Genomic DNA, 22,410 nt, shown 5'->3' on the forward strand with positions numbered 1-22,410 from the left:
TTTGTTTTGGAGAATTCTGAGAAGAATTCAGCCTAAAACAAAAGCTCTGACGTGTTTGATGTGGCTGTGAATAGCCCTCCTCAGTGGGAATCCAAAATTCAGGTTTGTTCCTGTTGCTGCGTTGACGTTAATTATCATGTATTTGTGTGTCAGTGAATATATTCGGAAACAGAGAAACGGCGAGTTTGTTTGAAGAAGCGCATCCTGAACCGTGACAGATGAATCACGTATAAGGATGTCGACTATAACAGCAAGAACATCTCTTACACGTTCAAATGTGGGCCAAACTCAGAATTTTTATTTGGTGGACGTAAGGCCAAAGTAGTCATGTAAGTTCTCCAGATTGACCCCAAAAAATTTAAAAGATGTTGTCGGTCAATCATGTTTGTCTCAGTTTGAGCCGCCGGTGTTTCTTCTCATATGGAGGAGGACGATTGATGGATTGTCTTACGGAAAGCTGGATAAATCAAGATAAGTGATATAAATATGTTACAAAATGAGGCTTGAAGACATGGGCGTCTGCGTGTCTTTCCTCCGCTTTCCTCCCACGAGAAGCAGGTTCATTGGAAAAATGGGAAATGAATGGTTGTGTGTTTCTATGCAGTGAAACCCCAGATAAAGAAAAGCTTTATCTGTATATCTATATTTTTGTTTTTCTCTTATTGCGAAAGAGGCAGGAAAATATTTGTTTTCTGTGGGATTCTATTGTCACCTAGTGGTGGCTTCTAGATCCATCCTTCCATCGTCTAACGGGGCAGTTATTTTGTCTGGCGGGACACATTTCTTATTTCATTTTTATCCGCGGGCCAACTTGGTGTCACGTTAATTGAACAAAATGAAAATTGCAATTTAAATATTTACATTTTTTGGCATTTTATTTCAACTTTAAAAATCATTAATGCTCATATAAATGTTCTGACATTATTTTGCATGTCATCATCCATCCATGCATCCACACAATCGAACAAAAGGAGAAGATAAGGAGTTTCTGAATTCAATATTGATTGAAAAGACCAATTAAAAGAAAATAGTTTGGCGGGCCGGATAAAAAAGCAAAACGGCCTTTGAGCCATGTTTTGGCTCCTCCAACTGTTGTTTTCAAGACAAGCAGTTTCCCCACCAGGGATTGAGAAATTATTATTCATTCTAAATCAAGAAATTGGAAATCAACCTCTTCATTTTCTTTTGAAGTTCAAGTTCCATTGGATCACTCAAATGCTAACTGTCATCTAGGAATCTGTTCATGGAAAAGCTGTAATTCGACAGTTCTGTGCACATTTAAGAGGCGCCGGCCTGGCAGCGCCGCCGGCCCGGTTCCTGGACGGACGCCACGGCTATTTTACCAAACATAATTACATCACTAGTTTGAGACAATTTAAGTGAGTTTTAATTTACATTCATACATTTTTCCCCGAGAAAAAAAAAGAGGTGGTCTCCGTGAGGTGTGTGTGTGCTCGGTTGTATTAACACGAGGAGAGAAATGAAGAGGTCAAATCCAGATCCACTGAGTTTGTACTTAGAAAATCTTTTTGTATTTACAGGTTTGAAGAGACAAGCAGGTACAGACAAAAAGTGCTTATATACAGAGCAGCACAGGATGTTAAAATGAGTGCTAAAATAGGAGCTATTTACAGAAGGGACTACAGCGGAAAGTACAGACTAAGAACAATTTTTTTTATCACAAAACGTCTGGTACTCTACACAGTATCACAAAGTCATGAGCTGTACAGTTAAAAACCAAATAATGATAAATCTACATGATATCCAATGTTTCTCCAATTGAGAGGCACTGAATTTTACATATTTACATTGTATATACATATAGTGTATAAGCATGTATGTTGTCATACAAATATAGCTACCTGTGGTGCAAAAGCAGCAAAAGAAATTAGAACTTATGGAATTCTTACTACACAATAAATGATTTGTGGTAAATGGGTTGACTGACAAAATAAAGTTACACCATACATAATACATATACTGGCAAAAACGGGCGAGGGGGGAAAAAGGAAAAAAAAAAAAAAGCGCGCCTGCTAATATCATCTGCTTGAAATCTTAACGGTCTGATGAAAACAGAGGGTCGATGTCAGTCATTTAAAAACAGAAGAGATTGTCAATAATACTTCAAGTTCATGCAAGGATATAAATCATTAAAAATGAAAAAATAAACTTTTCCCTGTTGTCCAGCCAGCTGTGCAGCTTTCCCTTCATTGTGTGTCGGAAGGTGCAAACTAAAGGTGTGATGCGGGGCGTCTCCGGGCGGGTTATGGAACAGAGTTGGAGTGCTGAGCGGGCACTTGGTGGGAGGGCGCGGCTTCGGGGTTGGACTCGTCCCGGCCGGAGGGGCCGCCGGCCGCGGCGCCGGCGCCGGCTTGGGTCAGCGGGACGGCGGCGGCGGCGGGGCCGCCGGCGGTCTGCTCCTCTTTGGGTTGCTTGCCGGCAAATTCAGTAACGCTGAAGACAAACTGCATGCAGCCCAGCTTGATGTAGCTGCCGTGGTGCAGCAGCGCCGTGCCTTCCCAGCCCGCCCCGCTGCCGCCGATCAGACTGGAGCTGCTCGCCTTGCAGCTGCACGACAGCTCCGGGCCGCCCTGAGGACGGCTGCTCATGACGCCGCCGGCCGGCGGCGAGCCGGACGCCGAGCTCGGGCCCTCGTCCTCCTCCCGCTTCTTACTGCGACCTGCGGACAAAAACACTTGAGTGTCCGAACTGACGCGAACCCAAAACTGTGCTGGAATCGATCATGAGAAAATGGCAAAGTGAGAAGTTCGGTAAAGAACCGGAGCACTTTCGCGGCAAGTTTTGAATTTTGGTCGAGACGTCGGCCGTCTTATTGTCGCCTCGTGACGCCTGCTGATATCTAAGGCCGTGATTGACAGCGACGGCTTCAACTAAGGTCATTTAGTCAACTTTTACATTCATGTCAAGCCGGTAAAACAAGACTAGCCCGTTCATTTGATATATTTAGCGCTGGAAGTTTGAATCTAACTGAAATAAAAGTTGAAAAAATGTCACTTTCTTATTGGTCCTTGTCTTAGCCAGACCTTAGTGTTTAAATATCGCTGCCAACTTACACATCTAGACATCGACTCCTGTTCCTCAAGTATACCGTTTTTCTTCAAACTGATTTTGCTTTCAAACTCCTCCTCAAATTATAAATACTAAGAATCCTGGCCAAACCTCCGCCTGGATTCAATCAAATCATTCAAAGTCAAATCTTTTTGCGGCTGAGATTCTTCACGGACGCGTGAATTAAGTCCTGGTTCCCATCACGTAAGTCCGGGAAAAAGGCAGCTCATGACTGTTTCCATGCGGCGTGGAGGACGTGGCGAGCGGCGCTCTCAGACTCACGGATGATACCCTGGACTTTGGCCACCAGGCCGCTGGGCGGCGAGGGCGACGCCTTCTCCGAGAAATCACAGGAATACAGTACGTTGTCCACCGTGGTGCCGTGCTCGCTGTAGTTGAGCAGCTCGTAGTGCTTGGTGTTCTGCACGGACAGAGCGCGGGATCAGTGACGGCGCCGTCGGTTCGGGTCAAAACGTGAAGCGACGCGGCGCCTCCGGAGATCTTACCTCGTCATAGAATATACAGGCGTGTTTCCCCGAAATGTAGTTGCAGTGACCGTAGTTGGTAAGGCACACATCCATGTCAGCACCTGCAGGACGGACAACAAGTCACCGTGTTATTGCTCTGGCATGGTCTTCGTTATTTAACAGGTCAAAATATCATGATATGTTTTAATTCCTCTTCCCTTAGCTGCAGGGAATCTTCAAATCTTTGTAGTTAACAGTTAAAAGTTAAGACAATTTATATTTCATTGTGTTTCTTATTCTTCCTCCTTCCTACTATTATCTATTACTGATATGTTTTTACTTGAAACTTTGGCACAACAATTTCCTTCGGGATAAATAAAGTTGTTCTCATCTCATCAGCTTTAGAAAAGAGTTTGCTTTAAACAATATATATATATATATATATATATATCATTTGCTGCAATCACTCCATCCAAAACTGAAATTTGCATCAACACCAGGGGAGGGTTGGTAATATCCACTGCTTTATTCTAAATAAAAAGCTCAGTCTAATTCAGAAGTCTTATGTAAGGAGAGACTTTCTAGTTCTACTATCAGTTGCTTTTCCAGGAATTGGTAAAGAAAATCAATCTGTAAGCGAGATACACGACCTTTTTCCTCTTAAACCCTCGAGTTTAATATCCCAGCTTTTAGCGTTTTCCCCCCTTTCCAGATCCCCTTCCTGGATATAAGCAACTTCACACCCGGCGGAGCGTCCGGGTCTCACCAGATCCGATGTATAAAGTCCTGTAGCACATGTTAACAGCTTTTCCTTTCCCTGTCAGCGGATAGAAGATGGCTCGCGCTTGCAGCTTTTTCTGACCTGTTGGCAAGAGAGTTCAATGTAACGCCGGCAACCATTTACAAAACGGATATCTGGAAATGAACGGCCTCCGGTCTTACAGTCGGGGTGGGGGGGCGGGTTCTTGGCGGGGGTACCGGCGGCCAAAGAGGGGCCGCCGGGCGCTTTGTGGGGGAAGAGCTGTTGGATCCTCTGCCACGCCAACATCTTGATCATTTCTATGTCCAGTTTCTCCACTTCGATGCCTTGGTGGAGATGTGCAAACACAGGTTAGACACCGCCGCGCTTCTACCTCATCGGCCGCCGTCGTCGAGAGAAGCCGCTTACCGCCATCCTCATCCATCCAGTCCTTCAGGCAGTTGGACAAGTTGGTGCCGGAGGAGAGAGAGGCGGGTAGCGGCGAGTCCGTCGGGTCGGCGCCGGCTTTCAGGTCGGACGAGCACGGAGCTGCAGAGACACCGAGGGCTCGGTGAGCTGACGCTCCTCTGGGATTTGCCGTGACATTGCCGTTATGGTGCTTTCGTTCTGAACGAATCTTAATTCCGGTATTATATGAAGTGCTGTTTATTTATACTTATGCCTTATGGCTCTCAGTAGAATTTCATTATGCCTGCTAAAGACTATTAAAAATCTCAAGTCTATTTGCAAACTACTCATTATACATTTTTATTGTACTTCACTTCTCTAATGCCTTTGTTATCTTTATATTATTCCTGTATTCTTGGAGCCGTCCAGCACAACAATTTCCTTCTGGATTAATAAAGTGGAAGCTATCCATCTTTACAAATAACAGCGGGACTTTAAAATCAAATTTCTAAGTGCAGATGAGCTGATATTTCACTCAGGGGCAAAAAAAAAACACTAAACCTAAATTGACAAATATTCTAATAAGAATGGGTGGCCTGTGTGTGTTACTACCATTACGTTGGTAAAGACGCATTTGATTCAATAAATAAACGGCAGCGTTACAAGAAACCAGGTGTGTCAAAGTGGCTGATGGCTTCTTGGTTCCACCGTGTTTGTACAACATAGACCGAGTTGAGGTTGGGTCTGTTTTGGGCCTCTTAGATCAGCGACCAACATTTCCGTTCCATATCAGCCCTCCAAACGTGCGTCTCACGCCAAAACCAGTGACTCCATAAAGAGTTATGAACTCACCTGGATCTCTAATCTAAAGTCTTAGCTGCGGTAGGAGTCACTTTCAAAACCGCTGCTTAACACAACAGTTCTGCTCCAGGAACAACAAGACTGGAGTGACAGGCTCTAATTTCGACTGGCGTGAGGATGTCATTAAGATTCCCATATCTATTTATTTCAACTTCCCTTTTTTGTTTATATTCGGTGTATCATTGCCGATGTCACAATGCCGCCGCGTGTGAATTCATGCCGCATTCCAACACAAGTTATATTTTTGGCCTGTAACCCGACACCGACTTTGGGTACCTGAGCCCGTGTTACTCATTGCAAGCAAGTGAGTTTACGCTAATGCAAAGATAAATTTGAATCGATTGCAAAACGTCATTCCGTCTTGATATAGAATTATCATATCAGTTATTATACCAAATATACCGAGTTATTTGCCACATTTATCTGCAGCGTGTTGGCCGGCCGTGTACCTGGCGGTGTCACCGATGCCGCTAGCTTGCTGGAATCTTGCATCTGGTTGCCGTTAGATGGCGCGTCTTGGAGGGCAACGCCGCTGACGGAGTGGGAGGATTTCTCATCGCCGCTCGTTTTATTTTCCTTCTGGGGCCATATCGTCGGGGCGTCGGCGCCGCGTTTCTGCGCGCAGTCTTCCGCGGAGCTCTCGGGCTCCTTCTTCACCGTTTCTGCTGCCAGGTGGTTGGGCGGGCCAGGGGCTACGGCTAAATCTGGGGGTTGTGAGCCGGCCTTCAGTCTGTGCTGCAGCTGCGTTTGCCTACAAGCCTCGGACCCACAGCTACAGTCTACAGGTCCGTTGGCTTTGGGAGGCTGACCCTCCGCCGCTAGAGGTCCGTTGGGTTTCCTGCAATCACGACAGGGCGTCGTGTTGTATTTACAAGCATCCGGCTCCGACGACGACGACCCCTGGGGGTTATCGGGGCTAACGCAGGGTTTGGAACACGGGTCAGGGGTAGGAGTCCTTTCAAAAGACGCTTGAGTTTTTACTTCCTCTGATTTAGTGCAGGCATTCTTCTCAGAGTCCCACTCTGCTATCGAGCAGGATAAAGCCTTCTGCTTGGAAGAAAGGTGACGCATAATACTGCACTGGAGGGCGATGACATCCTGAAGCCACTGTTAAACAAAACCGAAGGAGACAATATTACGAGCAAGTACAGGAAGAGATGATCTCTTAACCGATGAAGATTTATGTCGCCGTTGCAAAACTAGACTCATCACGACTCATTCTTGCGGTGGTGTAATGAATTACAAGTTGAAAGATTGGGTTGATTTTTGGAGAAATAGACACGGTTTGTGTCCTTTTATTTTCTTACAAATCAGGACTTAATTCTTCTTTTGACGATGAACATCCCCATTCAGCGTTGGATTGTCAAACACAATTGATGAGCGTTATAATAACCGATCCTCCAGAGAAACTCCAGAATCGATATGTCCTGGTGTCCGATCGATATCCAATTATGCAAGTCTGATTATACACGCTTCCGTTTAAGAATTTCAGCATGATACAACTTGAGTATGAGACAGAATTACCTGTTTTACCTAATTCCTGCTCAAATATTATATGCAGCTAATACAATAGACACGATTTTCTGTAAACTCATCATGAAAAGAAAATGTTACATCATAAACCGGTACGATAAGATTGATATATAAAAACTGGTACATGTTTTTATGAAAAAGGAAGAAATAGGAACTGAAGCTTTGACAATTTTTGCACTCCCCTGTTTATATATTACATTACATTACAAATATCTCAAATAGCATCTCAAATAGCATGTCATATAAAGTAAAAAAATCACAACGTGGCAGAACGGAATAGGATGCGAGGTTTTCCCTCCTACCTCCTGCTGCTCGGCCTCGGTGGTGAGGAACTTCAAGGGCTGTGTTTCAGGGATGCCGCTACACACCAATTCCAACTGGCGCACCCCTGCAGGGTGTAGTGTAGGGGGAGGGTTCCTATAGTGGGACTTGATGGCGTCAGGCACCTGGGGTGAAACGGTTATGGGTTGAAAGATACCGCTGTAGTTACCCTTCATCATTACAAGGAATAGATCGATGTCATTTTACAATGTGGAATGAACTACTGTTGCTCGCAGGTGTACCTTGATGGCCTTCTTGTTATGCTGGTTAGTTGCTTGCCAGTGAGGCGCGTACTGCCGATGGATTCTCCGCAGGAAGTCCAATTTTACAGCATGTTGGGACATCCGGTCCTGGAACTGGTCAAAAAGCTGACAGCGGCTAGATAGGCTCAGACTCCTCTGATTCAGCTGTGTAAAAAAAAGTAACAGTTGTAATAGCAAACTTTGTTGACTCTGTAATTCTAGAAAAAAAAAAATCTGTAAAAACACTTGAAACAAGGAGCCGCATACCACTAAGTGCTCGACGTGATTTGGGCACATCCACTTGCCCGCTGGAAGAGCAGTGAGAGGAGGGTCCAGACAGTCCATGTGGAACAGGAGGGGACAATAGTCGCACTGGATCAGCGGAGCCAACCTGCAACTCCTTGGACAGAAAAGAATGCAAGTCAATCAACATAAGATGCTAAACACTCCATATCCATCCATCCGTTACTGAAAACACTCCAGTATCAACCTGTTGCATGAGAAGCAGACTTTCACTGGTAAAGGAACCAAGCCGTTGGGATCCAGTTCGTGCTGAGGCCGCCTGAAGGGCTTCCCTAGTAATTCCTCTTTCCTCCTTCGCTTACTGCTACCTGTGTGGCAAAATACGACAAGATAAAAACATTTGAGAATCCAGCAGCTTCACCTTCTTCTGTGTCAAAAGGAAGATATACAAGTTCAGGATTTGGTTCATCGTCCAGCACCACCTTGTCTACCTTTAGTTGGGTTGCTAAAACAACTCCTGGTCCGAGACGGGAGTCACAGCAAAATAATAGCCACTATGAGGAAACCCACTTGAATCGCACCATGAATTCACACAGGAGCTTGTAACCGCATGCCCGGATTAAATGTCGTGAGAAAGCGTATATAATAGTATGAAGGTCGTTACAGTAAAGTTGTAATCTTTACACACTCGAGGGAAATGTGGCGTTATTCTGAACCGCAATAAAGTTATTGACACCCGTGACACTTGCTAGCCCAAAACTGGCCCGGCATGCAAACAATACATGCATGCATAGAGGTAAGCGTTGCTGTCTGGGGAATTGTAATCATTTTTGCAGTGTTTTTATGATGATTATTCAAATGCTTCGTGCCATTTTTGCTCTTTTATTTTTGTCATTTCTTCCCTTTATAGATGATTTTGAAACTGTGAGTTCCCTTTATCCGCTTTAACCAATGAGATAAGTGTAATTTCTCAAAAGTGCGATCATAAGGGCTGTATTTATTTAAATGTAACCCAGTTGGACAATCACGAGCATGCATTTGTGACTGATACTTGTGAATTCTGTGAGTGTGTGTGTGTGTGTGTGTGTGTGTGTGTGTCCCGCAGAGCTATTTAGAACAGTTATTCCCCAGACACAATTTCAAGCAAAAGATGCCGTTATTTTCAATAGCCGAACAGAGCGTTGACAAACGACTGACCTGGCAATGCAGTGGTACAAGTGAGCTCACTGGGGAGCTGGAATTGTGTAGGATTTCTTTCCATAGCAGCAGCGATGAGCAACTGAAAGGGCCTCTTGAGGAGGCGAGGTGTCGGAACGGAAAGCGCCGTGCTCTCTAGCTCGGCTCCCTGAATATCATCCTCAGGTTCAGCCACCTCTTCCTCACCGTCGTTCTGCTCCTCTGAGGGGGTTGGGGTAGATGAAGTGTTGGAAGTGGGTGTGCCTGGTCGGCTGCTTGGCCTGCTGCTGGTTCTGCGGTCCAGGAGGCGTACCTGAGCCACTCGGAGACCTGGCCCTGCTGCTCCAGCCCCTGGAGGCAGACCATCAAGCCGTAACGGGCCGGCATTGAGCTCCAGTTCCACAGCTGGGGATGCTGAGCGCTTGGTGGAGCACTTATCTGGGAGACCATTGGTTTGTTCTGATTTCTGTTCTCGCTTCTGAACGAAAACAGGACGACAGACCCATCAAGTCAAACAGAACGGACTTTACATCTCAACGGCGGGATTTCAATTACCGAGGATAAAACCTGCTTACTTTTTTTCGAACATTGCAGCGATGACACATCCATTCTCCAGGGGGAAGCATTTCTTCACTCAGAGGTGGGTTACTGAAAATGAACACACACACACAAACACACACTTAAGAATAACCAGCTTGAAAAATATGTTCACGAAAAAAACAACTTACTGTAGTAGAACAAGATTAAACACCTGAGTATGCATATTTCATACAAATTTGGAATGTTGGCAAGAATTTCCCCTATGGGGATCAACAGTTTTCGTCTTCTTCTGCTTCTTTAAAGTATTATCTTACCAAAGACAATACAGAAAAGAACAATCATGATAATGATTAACATACGCATGTCGTTCTTTTGATACTTTTTAATCGGTGATTTAAAATCTGTTGAACTATCCGTGTTGGTGGCTTACATCTGTACTAATAGTCAATTTAAGGTGCCCCAATGCCTCCATCTAGTGGGATGAAATTGCATTACAGTTTGGGAAATGCCCATCATGGATGAGCAAAACTAAGCCCTATGCATCTTTTTCACGTTATGCACTGACGGATTTTATGAAGATGTTTATAATTGTATAAACAGCTGTGCAGAACGACACCAATAATGTTCTCATCGCGTCTGTCGAAATGACAAATCCAAGGAGTTGAATGCAAGCGGGGTATTTTCCGAGGTCGGGGCTTTGCAGCCGAAAAATCTGTTATTCGAAAGCAAAGAGTTTCAACCGATAAGCATGTTGACGGCGGCAATGCGGCTTCCGAACATGCGAGGGAGATGAGAGAGGAAAAGCCCTGCACTGTCCTGACCATATATGGCGGTTCTTTCCAGGTTACCTTCTCCATCTAACTGTCCCCGATGCAAGTTGGAACCGTGGAAGCAGATGTTTCCCCGGAGAGCCGAGCGAGGCGGCGCTGGGGAAACGCTGCACGGGAAAGGGAGGGGGTTCCGCGGCGGACCCCGCGGAGCGGAGAGCCGCATTTCAATTGCACGTTTATACATAAATCAACGTTTTTTAAATCCCCCCCCCAAAACTAAAATTGTTGGTAAGATGGCGGTGGAGCCGAAAAAAAAGAGCAGGGAGGTCGCCATATTGTAAACAGAAGCAGCCTCGACTCCATTTTTAGCAGCGGCAGCTCCGCTGGCTGCAGCCGCGGCAGGAGGGGAGGACCGACTGCAAGCTAGTCCGTACCACACCGAGCTTCTCTTACATCTTTATTTTAGCCCCCATATCTCTACTGAAAGCGAAACTGGGCGGGCGATGAATGAAATGATGATCCCCCCCGAGCATTGACTTTATCCACCGGAGCGGGGTGAAGCAACTTCCACGCGTGGAAATAGATGCACAACACCGCCGTTAGCCGCTTCCTGCTACTCAGCTGTGTGGCACATTATAACTTCTGATGTCCGGACCCAAGATGCACATTTCTTTGGGTGCTGTGCACCGCAAGCACGTTTGCTGCCAAGATACGTGTCATTAAGCTCTTAGGTTCCGATCGATCCGGCACAAAATGAACTCAATTGAACATGCAAAAGTGCAGTGGAGGCTCCCCTGCCTGCTCGCCTCGCCGGTGTCGTTTTTCCAAAAGAATGCAGAGCAAAAGTGAGGGAAAGCGAGCAAACTGGCGGACAATGGCGCTCTGCTAACATGATCCGATGTGGGATCACTTATATATATGGGAAAACTTATACCGGGGCATAACTTTTGAACATTCGTGCAGCGAGAGGAGCAACATGAACGTTGAAACAGCCCCATTCGAGCTTCTCTGCTTGGCAATCTCTTTGTTTGGCATGGATTTAAACCACACTTGCTTAGCTACTTTTAGGATGATGAGGGAAAAACTTACCAGCACTGGAGGTGGAAGGCTGCCGGGCAGTGGTCGCAGCACAGCAAGTCTCCCCCTTCCCGGCAACTATCGCAGGTGTCGTGGTTGGTGGCCCTACCGCTCCTCCGCACGTCTCTCACTAACTTCCGACTTCTCTTCTCTACCTCTTCGGACTTCGGGGGTGCCAGCAGTGTCTGTATTTGCTGTAAAATATGAATAAAAGCGTCAATCTGTGCTCTCGGTTTTCATAAACGAGACGAGGTGCGATGTTGGGGAATTTGCGATCTTCTGCCCGCGGTTCCAGTCCATGCTAAGCCTCGGGAGGCAGAGAGGTTACTACCGAGAACTTGTGGCCTCCATTGTCAATTTGAACGAGCAAGTTGATAAAACACGAAACGCTTGACAGCAGACTTTGGTGCTCTAACTCCATCGGTCGCCGATACAATCATATCTTAATCGTGTGCATTTCACTCGAAGCCCTTGGGCCAAACAACCTTACCTCCATTAAGCCCCCAGAGGTGTCCAAATCGTACACAATCGTCGGGGTCTCCATTTTGTCCCACATTCATCCAAGCATACGTTGCACTACGAATACGCGATACAGGTGCGTTCAGGGCACGCAACGGCGAGACGAGATCCCACGATGAAAGTCTTTTCCCGAGTGTTTTCGCCAACGGATGGCTGGCCAAAATATGCTAGCTACCGTTAGCACGCTAAATCAGCTAGCGACGGAGGCAAGACGTCAACCAGTCAAGGTTGTGGAGCTATCGGGGCCACCAACTTGTGTTGCCGTCCAAAACAAAGACACCAAAAACACGAGTTAATTCTGAAGTTAAAACGCTGGATTCTTAGCGCCACGTGTAAGTGGTAAGGCTAAGCGCAAACGCAATATCGTATATCAAAAGACTGTCGTTGCTAGCCACAAAATCTAACTGCGGCCTAGCTGGCCAGCCATGATTCTTGTTTCTGCTCCTGCAAAAAGAAGCCTTGTAAATCTGCAAACCCCTCCGCTCCCATTGTCAACACAAGACGTTGCCACAAACAAACAGGGGCAGTTATCTTGACGCGGTCCACTACGCGATTTCCGACGACGCTTGCGATGTATAATCCACAACACTAGATGCAAAGATGCAAATTTGGTTGATGTTATTGTTGTGAAAAAGGCAGTGCATCTACACTGGCTGCTAGCAACATCCTCTACCACTTGGCGCAACCGCGAACTGCCGGGTGCGCATGCGCACTGCAAAGGATATAGCTAGCGTACACCAATGTGGCAAACTTGGAGCAATGTAGTTCTAAATTTAACCGGTGAACTTATGTTCTTTTATTATATTAGAACATTTTGCCGATATCTTTTCAACCCACCGTCGGCACTCACTTCTATTTATCTCGATGACGTTACTGTGAATTATGTTTCTGTTGTTTGTATTCGGGGACTGCGGCTAAAGCTAGCTAGCAGTGTTTCCTGATTCTAGCGGTCACCGGGCTATACGTAATCAATGCTTGGATTCTGGGTTACTGCTGCTTCTTTCGGGATTATTTTAGTTTACTGTAAATTCACCTGGAATTTAATCCGACATCTGCAGCTTCCCGCGACATTTTAAATGAAACGGCTGCTTGTAAAAAAAAAAAATGTATATATTTTTTCCCAAACTACTCAACTGTTACTGCCATCGCTTTTTACCAACGCCACGAAAACTACCATTGCCAGCTTGCTGTGCCAGAGAGCATGAAATACACATATTGATAAGTATAAAGATGTTTATTTTCATCATCTTAAACTATTAACAACAGGTAAAAGAATTATTAGCAAGAGATATCTGGAAGGAAAAAGTCAGCCAATCCTCATGAACATGTCCAGAACATTTGGGAATGATAGCAGAATGTTATTTTAAATATTTAAACACCAATTCATAAATTGCATTCTTATATTGTCATTTGAATGGCTATGTGGTACAAAAAATATTGACACATTGAAACATTTAGGTATGCATTTTTTTTTGATAAGCATATAAGTAAGATTAATTTAAAAGTGGTGTGACCTACTGAGAAAAGTGTGCATTACTGCAATGTGACGTGTGAATTTGTTGGACTTAAATTACGTGTCATTGAATTTAGGTCGTTTTGCCCTTTTTTAAGGGTGAAATACCAATAACTCAAATGGATTTACACATTTCCAAAGACTGTTTCTTCAAGGTGGAAGTCAGAAAGAGTAGCAGGATGATTAAACCAGATGGCAGATGGGTAATTAGTAACCCTCGCCAGCAGAGGGAAGCAGCGCTCCGTTGTATTTAGCTATAAATTATATTTATTATGTTTTCTACATTCCACTTACCCTTTAATTTCAGTGGTACTTCTGAACTTTGGCTCATAGAATTGAGATGATCTTCAGACATGCAGTCGATGTAACTTTCACTTGGTGTGTGGGCTGTGCAGGGCCATGTTATGGATAGCACAAAAGATCAAGTAAAAGTTAGACAAATGAAACATATCGTGTCAGCATAATGCACAATATAATTGAAATGAAAGTTTCAACTTTATATTAAAAGTTTGCTGTCTGTAAACTTTGCCTCTAGCTCCCCTTACCAAATAGGAACCATACATTCTAATGTTCGATGAGAATTCAGTATACGCCCCGTACAGTTGGCATGTTTATGGGGGCACTTTGTGGTAGCAGGGCAAAAAATGTGGGGACAGTTAAACTTCCACAGTACGACACCAAAACAATCGTTTCACATGTACACTGTAATAAACTTGTCAATTTCCTCTGCTCGGGGAAATGAGTAATTTAACTTTTCTCAAAGTGCTTCTAAGAGGGCTTCTGAAAGTTGTATTTAAGTTTTGCATTAATGCATATTTGCATTCAAATACATAGTGGCATAATGCATAGTTGCATTAAAATACACCTTTCCTGATCGAAAAATAGTTTGTAACCTTCTGCTCATTTTTTGCAGTTATTGTTGTCTTGCTTTTTGAATCTTGAAGATGCGAAGAGTAAATTTGACACGAGTCACCTTTGAAATCCGCAGTAGTGGAAGAGAATATGTGCCAGTCATTAGGTACGTATTTACTCATTCAACTCACTGAATAACACAATAAGTGAGCTACATTTATTTTCTGAATAATAGCTTTTATTGACAATGTTTGTGGCACGGTATTATCGGAACTTCATGGTCAATGAAAGAAAAGTAGGTGATCGCCGTCAGTACACCACCTTGCAGAGATACAATATTATTATACGACAATATGTTGTTTGTGTTGCAGCAACAAAAGCAGGTCCGATTTTAGACACTATCTCTGAACAGGTGAATTAAAACTTACAACAATTAAACAATTGTTTAATTGTAACAATTAAAACTTGTTTCTTCTGCTTCAGTGGAATGTAACAAAATTGACGGTGACAAACTATGAATCCAAGATGCATTTGATTTAATGCTACATTAATTTGTTTTAGTAACAAATGAAACTAATGTCCTTGTTTCTTACTTTCTGCAGTCGAATCATTCTTTTGGGAATCGTTTTAATGAATGGAGGAAACAATAACTCATTGAAAATCATACATTTATCATATCACTTTATACCGTAGATTAATGCTACTTTGAAACTGTGATATCAGGAAATGCACCCGCTTGGTTTCTTTCTGAATTTAAACGCCATTTCTTTCTTTAACAGACGAGTGTGTTAAGATGTAGTTGGAGTAGTTGACAATAGACATTGTTTGTTCTAAATACATACCTAAAATATTTTCACCTGTCAATCATACCAGACAAATTATTTGACCAGCCATTGTTCATGTAATGCACCTCATACAAAAAATATTTAAAAAAAAAACAAACAGGAAAAACAGTTGAAAAAAAACAGTGCTGGAATATATGATGAATGTGTTTTGGGGTAAATAAAAAACACTTTCTTTGACATAAACTCTAGATTTTGTTAAAATAGCCCTGTCTGATCATTATGCCCACTTGTAAAATGTCTTACAAAGATGTATTGTGTCTCAGTGGGAAACTGACAGTGGACAGAAACAGGAATCATAAAAGAGGTCAAGGCCAAGCCAATAGCACACGATTCAGAAGTTATAGATCCTCTTTTCCTTTCGGCTCCTCCCTTCAGGGGTCGCCACAATGAATCAACGTCCTCCACTTGACCTGTTTCCTCTTCTTTCACACCAGATAACTCCATGTCCTCTGACACTCTACATCCATAAATCTTCTCCTTGGTCTTCCTCTAGGTCTCTTGCATGGCAGTTCCAAACTCAGCATCCGTCTACCAATATGTTCACCATCCCTCCTCTGTAAACCACCAAACCATTTCCGTCCGGCCTCTCAGACCTTCTCTCCAAAACATCTAATATTTGCCGTCCCTCTGACGGACTCATTCCCGATCCTCTCCGCCCTGATCACTTCCAAAGAGAACCTCAACATCTTCATCTCTGCTGCCTCCAGCTCGGCTTCCAGTCTTTATCTCAATGCCGACGTGTCTGAACCATAAAGCATTGCTGCTCTCACCACTGTCTTATACACCTTTCATCCTTGCTGAGATTCTTCATTACACATTACACCCTGATACTTTTCTTCACCTGTTGTGTGTGTACACACACACACACACACACACACACACACACACACACACACATATACATATATGTCTTTTTTACATATATATACCAAGACAGCCTCATCAACCCACATAAAGTAGCGGTAGGTTGCACACAGCAGGGACTGCCATGCCCACTCATACAGTGAGAGAGAATGGAAAGAAGTTAGTGTGTCTCGCAGCTGAGGGCCAAATTAGTATATATATATACGTTTGATTTAAATAAAGGAAAGCAAAAATGTAAAAATGTGGTTGGTATGTTTTATTTATTTTTGTATTTTTATTTTGCAATGTGGATACCATAGCTGTACTTGTGTGTGTGTGTGTATGTATATATATACATCTATATATATATATATAGATGTATATATATATATATATATATACACCACACACACATATATATGTTTACATATACACACACATATATATACATATATATGTATATATATACACACACATATATGTATATATATATATATATATATGGATCACTATATATATATTATCTATATATATTATAATCCATAATCCCCTGATCCATGTATTTATGTAAAAATGCATGAATGTATATTCCAATGCTGCTAGTAAAGGCAATTTTTTTTCTTCTAATTTTTTTAAGTTTATCAAAACTTTATCAAAAACTGTTTTTAATGATCTAAAAATTCAGGACATTTGTTTGTAAAGCAGGAAATAATTTTGGAAACACACAACTGAAAGCATCTCAGATTTTATGAATATTAAATAAATAATTAGAAGTCATTATCAGATGATATATTGATTTATATTGCCCAGCCCTATCAAAGATGGAGACGACATCATGCAAATGATCCACTGCTGCTGAAAATATAACCAACAATGGTGTTTTTGTCATTCCCTGGCAGGCAGTGTGAAACCTGAAAAACCTGGCTACCATTTTTAATCCCCTTTATGCTTCATGTTCCCAAACTGCTTTCATAACAGAGCAGCGTTTTTAAAATTGTTGCTAAATGTTACAATCCTTGGTGAAATGATGCAAACATCAGGGATCTGAGCATCTCTCTCTTTCAGTGAATCTTAATACTCTTTGTGATGTCGTCGCTTTTAGGACAATAATTTACCATCGAAGAAACTTGAGGCCGACATTGCAGTGCATTATATTACATTACGCAACTCAAGGTTTTTGTCTTCCTTCGGAGGGCTAAACTTGCTCCTTGCGTTGGTTGCACGTTTCCAAAATGTCAACCTTCAATCAGTAGGTTGAAGTTCAGGACTTTTACCGTCAATGTGAAGATTTCTAGTTCCTTTGAAGTTTCATTTCTATTTCCCATAGAATTTTCAGTAACACAAAACATCCTGACAAACATCCCAAGGATATAGTAGTTTTCAGATTGCATCACTTTCTTTCCTCTATAGTTCACGTCAGCCTGCAACTCCAAATATCAAATTACTCACAGGTTCTCAATATATACTCGGTATAATTTATTTTCATAACATTACCCTGAAATGTGAAAGATATCAGGCGCAGTTGATTTTCTTGCAACACTCAGGCTTCAGGCAATCATTATGAGACCCTGGTGTAAATATTATCGATCAAACATTGATGTCACAAATTCAGGCCAGAGCCTATTTTGAAACAGGGATAAATAAGTGAGTGAGAAAATGTAATTGCTTTTAAAACACAATGCTTTATCTGAATAAAGTGCTGTGAAAAGTCGGGCCAAAGGTTGGGCATGAATGACAAAGAAAGCCGCAAATTAGACACGATCAACGACAAAATGCAAGTTGAGACACGACAAAAACAAAGAAGAATGATAAAGTATTTGTAAATCTTTCTCAACGATCCAGAAACTAAAAGGCACCATATTTAATGTTTACAATTTATACTGCACCAAAAAAATAAAGGGAACATTTAAATAACAAAAAGTAACTGCAAGTCAGTCACACTTGTGTGAAACCAAAGCGTCCACTCAGGAAGCAAAACTGATTCATCTGGACTTGTTTTAAGGACATTACATGTGTTTTTACACTTTAATTCAGAGTGTGACTCCAAATCCAGACCTCATGGGTTCATACATTTGATGTCCCTTGATAGTTTTTGTGTGAACGCATCCTCTCAGTGTTTGGAAATAGAGGACACCAATTGTTGAGGGTTTGAAATTGGAATTTTTTCTTCCCCTCTTGCCTGATAAATATTTAGTTTTTCAACACTTCAAGACCTCTATTAGTGTATTTTGCACTTCATAAAAGCCACAGATTTTACAACGCTCTCAGGCAGTCTTGGCTGCAGGCAGAAAGTAGCTGGAATAAATGAGCAAGTCCCTGAAAATAGATGCATTTAGGAGCATAGATTTTCCCAATTTAAGTCCATTAGTCCATACTGTTGGTTCATCCAAGAGATTTGGGCCGTGAGAAATAAACTGCGTTTGAGGAAGTCACCGTTACGCAAACCGATCTTTTCGTTAAAGCATAATAACGTGTAATTTTAGATTAAGTGGTGAGATGAGTTTACTGACAGCACTTTTCCAAAGTAATATTCTGTATATAATCATGTTGTAAGTGAAAGCAGCGCCACTGGAGAGGCCACCGGTCGAAGGAACATGTTTTGTTTTTTCATCACGATGCACAGAAATCTTTCTGCATTCTTTGAGTCTTCTGATGATATGATGGACTGCAGATATTGATTTCCTGACATTTCTAATCACGACACGTCGTCCGTCATTGTTTTGAAACAGTTTGATTATTCGCCCCTTCAGGTTTTCTCTTCGAAGTTACCCTCCCGTCGTTGCCTTGCAGCCTTTCAGGAGTGCCTTTTCTATCCAACCATGACCACGTCACCTGTCAGCACCGACCATCGCTACCGTCACACGCGTGTTGCCTCGTCCCAACCTTCTTCTAAACAGGTCGCCGGAATAAACATACAGCAACAAACCTAGTCATGCTGAGATGAAAAAGCGAAATTCAGCCGATCTGCATCTCATAAACCACAAAGTGGCAAATGATTACACTTACACTTTGTTTAGGCTCTACAGAATATCACATTTTTGGAATCTAGGTTATAGAACATAATCATTATAGCAGTGAAATATAAATGTGAAAACTGAGAGAAACTAAAGTAAATAATGGAAGTAAATGAGCAAAGTTACAGTATATACTGAACAACAATGACTAATACATGGGCTTGGAATTAAAGTTTTCTTTGAGTTATGCAACATCTCCAAGAATAAGGTCTGTTGAGTGTCAGTGAGAGTATTAGAGAACGAAACGTTTGGAAGACGATCAAAGTTTCATCTTAATCGCATCACGAACGAGAGGCAGATCGGAAGCTCGGAGTCGCACGTCCGAGGACCGCAACATTCTGGCGGTAGCATTTTGGTCCGGGATCACCTAAACAGAGAAAACTTGAGAAAAGATTCTCAGTTGATCAGAGTAAAGCAAAGAAGCGGATGTGTCTTGACTCAATGCCGTGACCTCGGTTGCAGAAAACACACCGGCGTGTTGGAGGCGGTCAGATGGAGCAAAACCAGGACGGCATTTTGTTTTGCATCAACAGCAGAAGCTTCGCGAGAACTGAGAGGCAGATCGGATCACGATCGAGGACCGATGGAGGGCGCTTGTAACTGAGATAGGAAAATATCTTCCTCATCTGTATCTGGCAAAGATTGGCGAGTTCTGTGTTGAAAAAGGAAGAAGAGTCTAGAGATTCGACTATGTGATCATTCTATAATGCCATTAACAATGCACTTATTAAGTCAGATATTAAAGCATTTGTTGTCACCTTAAGGAACTGCCTCCTGACTTTTGCAGATTGATTTGTTATTATTATATTTCATGATTGTTATTATTTGCATTTACTATAAAAACTAATGACATTCATATTTACAGCGCAGATATAATAATATACAAACCCTGACAGAAAAAGATGTTTAGTGTGTTTACTCTTTACAGATCAAGCCAATCATGAAGCCAATTGTATTCGACACGAGGAATCATATTATTAAAACCCAGTGGTTTTTTTTTTCAGATTACAATTAATTTCTCATTCTTTTATCGTTGAAAAAAATTCGCAGCAATTTGCTTCCCGCTGGCAACACAATATTTGACCTGTTTTTGGATTGTGATGAGTGAGAGACAGAGCGGCGAGTCACACACTGAAAAACAAGTCGTATCAAAGGGGGAACAATCAATCTTATTACAAGCCAGTAAAGGTGTTACTCATCACAACTAAACTTCTTCTTTTTGAGACAGCAAGCATCGTCGTTTTAAGAAAACATCATTATTCGGACAAACTAGCAGGTATTTGCAGTGGTGGTTTTGGACAAAGTAGCACAACTCAGGACTGCAAAAGGACGGAATAATTAAAGAAAAACAGGGTCCTTGAAATGCAGTTCTTGGTCTGTAGATCTGAAACTCTGCTGATCCGAAGCGACCGACTTTATTTTCTTTAACCGTATTTGAAGAAGCTCCATGTTTACGAACAAAACAACGTTTCCGCCGCTCGCCATCAGAAGCCGTACGTCCTGCTGAAAACGCTGTCACTTGCAGAAACGCTGTCTTCCCCCGTCGGGGAAGGTAATGACATTTTTGTTTTTCCTCGCTATTGTAGTTCAAACCACCACATAGAAGCTTTTAAAAGTTTTCCAGTTTGTTTTTCTGTGAAATAAAATTGACATTGAGAATGTGAATCATTTTCTTTCATCTGCAGGGTAAACAGGTGGACGTAAGAGCTCGGAGGCCAAGTCGATTCTTTAGGTGTCAATGAAATGCATTTAAAAAGCTCTGCAAAGATAGACGGCGTTCCATTTATATTCTGACTCGGTGCGTTTGCACAAATCAAACACACCAAGCTACTTCCATTTACACTTTTATTGCAGATTTGGAATTAAAGCAAAGGGAAGATGAAACACAATAGTCTCCTCGGACGCTCTCTGCGCTCATGTTATAATCAAACGAAGCCCTAAACAAGGGATTCCCGACGTGGGGAAAAGAATAATGAAATGTAAACATCAAAAGATTGTGTAAATGCATGGAAAGAAATGCATGTACTGTACCTTTCGTGTCATTTCTTTTAAATTGTATTGTGTTTACTTGTTTGATTTGAAGATGATGGATTCCCTCCAAAATCAGCGAGAAATCAGCTCAAGGTAACTTGTCAACCTCGACTTAAACTCGAACGCTTGCGACACCGAATGGAAAAATGCGACGACGGCACGGCAAGTCATTTTTAACACTGACGACGAGTAAACTATATATCCAGAAATGATACAAAGTCATAATATTGGTCGATTACGTGGAAATGCGAACTCCGTGTTTGAAACATATTGTATTTCATTGACTGTCTTCGGTTTCGAACCGCTCGCGGGGATTTTATCGTCATTGATTTTCTTTATTTTTATCTATTTGCAGAAAGCTTCTCTTTGAAATTTGCCACATCTTACCGTTCAATGATAAACCCGGTGGATCTCAAAGTGACACCAAAGTTGAGGAACTCAAAAAAAGAGCGATGATTTTGACGTGAGTCAATATTCAACGCCGATCGGTATGTTGAACGCGACGCGAGACGTGTAGAAAGGGTGAAATAGGACAAAACACCAATTTGTGTCCATTCAAGTGCGGGGACAACATTTTCAACATGCTAAGCACAGAGGTGTCGTGTTCTTTAAAGCAACCGATCGGACCACTCGGTACGGTCGGCAGATTTGAAGCGGTCGGGGGATGATTTGAAACGGCGAGGTGAAAATGGGCCCATCTTGTGGCCGGGAGACAGAAGACAGTCCACGTGGAGACTCGGACGGCGTTTGGCTCGCGGTTTTGAAAAGTGAAGCCAAGTAATGGCGCATTTTAAACACGGCGAAGCCTCCTTGTGAAAATCCGTCGGACGTTAAGACGTGGCTCGGATGAACTCGTCCGTCTCCACGTCACCGCTCCGTTTGTGTGGCATGCAAGCCGCGGACGTGTTTACCATGTTTACCATGCTGTTAAAGGCTGAAAAAAGAAAGACGTGGCTAAATAAGCGTCCACACAGTGAGGGGCCGAAGGGATTGAAATCGGCGCTCCGTATTCTCTGGTTTCGCATAAACACGGTAAACGGAGAAAACAGCCGGAGGTCCAATTAGACCTAAACACAAGTAATCTTTGCCGGGTTCTGCGCCGAGTGTATTGGTTTCGTCGGGTTGCATTTTGACCGGTTTCGGCGAGTCTTTCTGTCATCCCGAGGGTTATTATTAGCACGCGTAAGCAAGATGACCTTCTTCTTGAGTCCGGGTCGGAAAGGATAAGCATGTTCCCCTCAATATGCTTCATTTATAAGGGCCTTTTATTTAAGGCACGTTCTAATAGCTTTAAATATTACACGGATGCAAATTTTGGGGTGAAGATGCTACTTGCTACCGATACCA

At 42.7% G+C, this 22,410-nt stretch overlaps 1 protein-coding gene and 1 long non-coding RNA gene across 3 annotated transcripts; one reads left to right on the plus strand and one right to left on the minus strand.

Annotated features, from left to right (window-relative positions):
• Window positions 1-1,509: 1,509 nt before the first annotated feature.
• On the minus strand, window positions 1,510-12,637 carry phf12b (PHD finger protein 12b). Of its 2 annotated transcripts, XM_086140863.1 has the most exons (15): window positions 11,937-12,637; window positions 11,459-11,640; window positions 9,635-9,707; window positions 9,081-9,537; window positions 8,131-8,251; window positions 7,908-8,040; window positions 7,641-7,805; window positions 7,380-7,523; window positions 5,994-6,651; window positions 4,705-4,824; window positions 4,479-4,622; window positions 4,303-4,398; window positions 3,576-3,658; window positions 3,352-3,490; window positions 1,510-2,680 (listed from the first exon to the last, which is right to left on the minus strand). In XM_086140863.1, exons 1-15 carry the CDS (start codon window positions 12,000-12,002, stop codon window positions 2,265-2,267), a joined length of 2,997 nt encoding a protein of 998 aa, XP_085996989.1. In that variant the 5' UTR covers window positions 12,003-12,637; the 3' UTR covers window positions 1,510-2,264. The 2 variants fall into 2 exon arrangements, with proteins under 2 accessions (XP_085996989.1, XP_085997000.1); XM_086140874.1 differs by lacking the exons at window positions 9,635-9,707; window positions 11,459-11,640; window positions 11,937-12,637 and having other exon boundaries at window positions 9,081-9,281; window positions 9,373-9,496.
• A 63-nt stretch (window positions 12,638-12,700) lies between these two features.
• On the plus strand, window positions 12,701-16,207 carry LOC147235169 (uncharacterized). Its single transcript, XR_015109167.1, has 3 exons — window positions 12,701-12,745; window positions 14,392-14,496; window positions 15,669-16,207. It is a non-coding gene; the product is annotated as an uncharacterized LOC147235169 (long non-coding RNA).
• The last annotated feature ends 6,203 nt before the right edge of the window (window positions 16,208-22,410 follow it).

Source organism: Fistularia commersonii, chromosome 3 (assembly GCF_037954325.1).
Source record: "Fistularia commersonii isolate RoL2024-O1a breed Wild chromosome 3, RoL_Fcom_v1.0, whole genome shotgun sequence".
Lineage (NCBI taxonomy): Eukaryota > Metazoa > Chordata > Actinopteri > Syngnathiformes > Fistulariidae > Fistularia > Fistularia commersonii.